The 3303-nt window shown below is 38.2% G+C and overlaps 1 protein-coding gene across 1 annotated transcript; it reads right to left on the minus strand.

Annotated features, from left to right (window-relative positions):
* Positions 1-894: 894 nt before the first annotated feature.
* On the minus strand, positions 895-2837 carry LOC6582888 (glucose-6-phosphate 1-dehydrogenase). The gene has a single exon (XM_002008535.4). The coding sequence runs from the start codon at positions 2723-2725 to the stop codon at positions 1154-1156; it is 1572 nt and encodes a 523-aa protein (XP_002008571.1). The 5' UTR covers positions 2726-2837; the 3' UTR covers positions 895-1153.
* Between the last annotated feature and the right edge of the window lie 466 nt (positions 2838-3303).

Genomic DNA, 3303 nt, shown 5'->3' on the forward strand with positions numbered 1-3303 from the left:
TAATATTATATTAAATATAAATCTTTATTATTATATTATTGTTACATATATATTTTTTCATTATATGCCACAATATTTTCTAACACTTTTAATTTGTATAAAAAATGTTTTGTGTTATTATTTAAATTTAAATTTTAGGTTTGCATTTCATTTTAATTTAACATTATTTTTAAATATTTTGCATTATATTTATATTATATTTAAATAGGTAAATCAGCTCGCTTGTATATTTTTTAATTTAATTTTTTTTTTTTTTTTAAATATAATTTATTATTATTTTATAATTTATTTAGTTTATTTTATTTACATATACTATAATTTGATTATATAATTTTTTTTCTTTAAAAAAGGATATGCCTTTTTATATAACTGTTATATTAAATTATATTTTTAATTTGTATAAAATTTATTAGTTTTTTATTTTTTATCTATTATTATTATTTTTATTATTATTATTATTATTATTATTATTATTATTATTATTATTTTTATTTATTTATTTTTTTTTTTTAATTATTGGTCTACATACATTTCATTTTCTGCATATCATTTTTTTAGTTCTCCATTTAAATTATTTTTTTTATATACATGATCTACGTAGTTTTAATACTTTGATTTATATTCAAGGTCCAGTTTGATAAAATTGTATAATTTAAGCAAGACAAAAGCAATAAATTTGCTATCTCTTGACAATTTATTATTCCAATTTAAGTTTTCATATCTGGGCGCAATCTCAAAGACTTTTAATTTCCAGAGCATCATAAATTTGCTGCCCAACCCTTTTGGCACACGAACTACATCTACTGTATATATGTAGTTTATAAGCTGGCCAAAGGACAATGGCCAAATCATGCGTGTTATTTTTGCGAATGAAGAATGAAGAAGCAGCGTTGATAAGTTCACAAGTTCCCAAGTCAAAAGTTGAAAAGTTGAGGTGCAACTGCTGCTGCTGCAGGTGCAGCTGCAACTGTTGCAACTCCTGGACTGGGTTAATTAAAAAACTTTTGCTTGGTATATTTTATTAAATTTGCGTTGGACCAATTTATGACATATATGCATCAGCTATATACATATACATATATATATATATATATTTCCCGAAGGGTACTAAAACTAAAACTGACTTTAAACAAAACCTGAGCTGCTCGCTGACCTACGCCAGGGGATTCATCCAGGTGGGCGTCGCCTGCTGGGCTCGACTGAGAGTTGCCTTGCTGACATCGGCAGTGGCACTTGGATTGCCCAGGCTGGCGTGCCATTCGTCGGACTCGTAAAACTTAAAGCCGTGCCGAGCGGCCATTTCGTAGGCGGCCATGGGCCCGCACGAGCCAAATTCGTAGTAGAAGGGCCTCGGGCGCTCGTAGTCGATCTCGGCCAGAACGGGCGAGAAGATGCGCCAGATTTCGCACTGCTCGTCGGTGCGCATGAACATCATCTGGTTGCCGGCAAAGATGTCGAGCAGCAGAGCCTGATAGTTGGCCGGCACCGCCCGATCGCGCAGGATCAGATCCAGCTCCGTCTCCCGGAGCGCCATGCGCGGGCCCGGCCGCTTCTGCATCATGCGCATGAAGAGCTGTTCGCGCGGCGCCAGGCGCAGCACCAGCTCATTGGGTATGCTCAGAGAGTTGCCGCTGTGGTTGCACTGCGTCGGCTTGTACTGCACCCGCACCTCGGTCTTCGTCTCGTTGAGGGCCTTGCCCACGCGCAGAATGAAGGGCACGCTGGTCCAGCGCTTGCTATTGATGCGCAGCACTGCCATCGCATAGGTGGGCGTCATCGAGTCCTTGGGTATGTACGAGTGCTGGGTGTAGCCCACCTTGACGGGGTCCAGCTCCCGGCCATTGTTGACATACTGACCCAGCAGCACGTCACTGAAGTCAACAGTGAGCACCTGCTTCAGCACCTTCAGCCTCTCGTCGCGCAGGTCCTCCACCTCGTTGCTGTACGGCTGCTCCAGGGCGAGCATCGCCAGCAGCTGCATCATGTGGTTGGTCATAATGTCGCGTATGATGCCGTATTGATTGAAGTAGTCGGCGCGTGCCTGCACCGGCTTCTCGCACTTTACGCTGATCATGATCGCTGCGATGTGCTTGTTGTTCCAGGTCTCCGACCAGATCAGATTGGTGAAGCGCAGCACGAAGAAGTTGTGGATGACCTGCCGGCTCAGGTAGTGATCGATCATGTAGATCTGCGACTCCTTGAAGGTCTGGCACAGCTGCGTCTGGTACACCTTGTAGGCAACGTCACTGCGCCCGAAGGGCTTCTCCACCACCACACGATTCCAGCCGGTGCTCGAGAGGCACTTGCGCGCAATGTTGAGCGTCACCTGGTCGAAGACAATGGGCGGCAGCGCCAGGTAGAATATCCGATTGGCTACCAGCATATCGTGCCTGCCCTCCTGCCGCGCCATGGCAGCCGTGAGCTCCACATAATCATCCGCATTGTCGTACTGGCCCTCGCAGCAGTACACGTTCGTCCAGAAGCTGTTGTACTTCTCCGGATCGCGGCTCTTGTCCAAGCCCATGTAGGGCACGCACTTGATGCGAAATGTGCGCAGCTCGAGCTTCGTGCGACAGAACGTGAAAATCTTGATGCCCTGCGGCAGACGATTGTCGCGATAGAGTTGCCAGAGCGCCGGAAAAATGCGGCTGAGCGCTAGACGACCCGAAGCGCCGAACACAACAAACGAATAGGCGACCTCATTGGTGGTGTCGATGGGAAGCATTCTGGATTTGCAATTTTGATTGTCCAATAAGAAAAAAAAAACAATTTACTTTTTTTTTTGGGTTTTTTTCTAAAATTTAGTTTAATTTATTGTTGATTCCATGAAAGTAAAGTCAATGTGAGAAAAAATTTGTTAAAAGGTTTCACACTATTTTTTTTTAATTTTAGTTTTAATTTTTTTAATTATTTTTATTGGGGTTATTGTTAATGATAATAATATTAATATTATTATTTTTATTTATTATTATTATTTATTAATATATTATTTTATTTTTATTATTTAATAATATTTTATGTTAATATTTTTATGTTATTTTTTAATTTAATTTTTTTTATTTTTATTTTGTATTCTTATTATTATTTATTAATATTTTTATGTTTTTTTTTTTTTTTATTATATTTTTTTATTGTTTTTTTTTTTTTTATTATTATTATTATTTATTAATATAGTTTTATTGTTATCATTTTTATTTATTATTATTATTATTACAATTATTTTTATTATTTATTATTATTATTATTATTCAAGAATCTGTCTATATTACCCTTTCTCTACTGCCTGCTAAAATTATTGGTATT

The sequence above is a fragment of the Drosophila mojavensis genome, unplaced genomic scaffold (assembly GCF_018153725.1).
Source record: "Drosophila mojavensis isolate 15081-1352.22 unplaced genomic scaffold, ASM1815372v1 contig_74, whole genome shotgun sequence".
Taxonomy (NCBI): Eukaryota; Metazoa; Arthropoda; class Insecta; order Diptera; family Drosophilidae; genus Drosophila; species Drosophila mojavensis.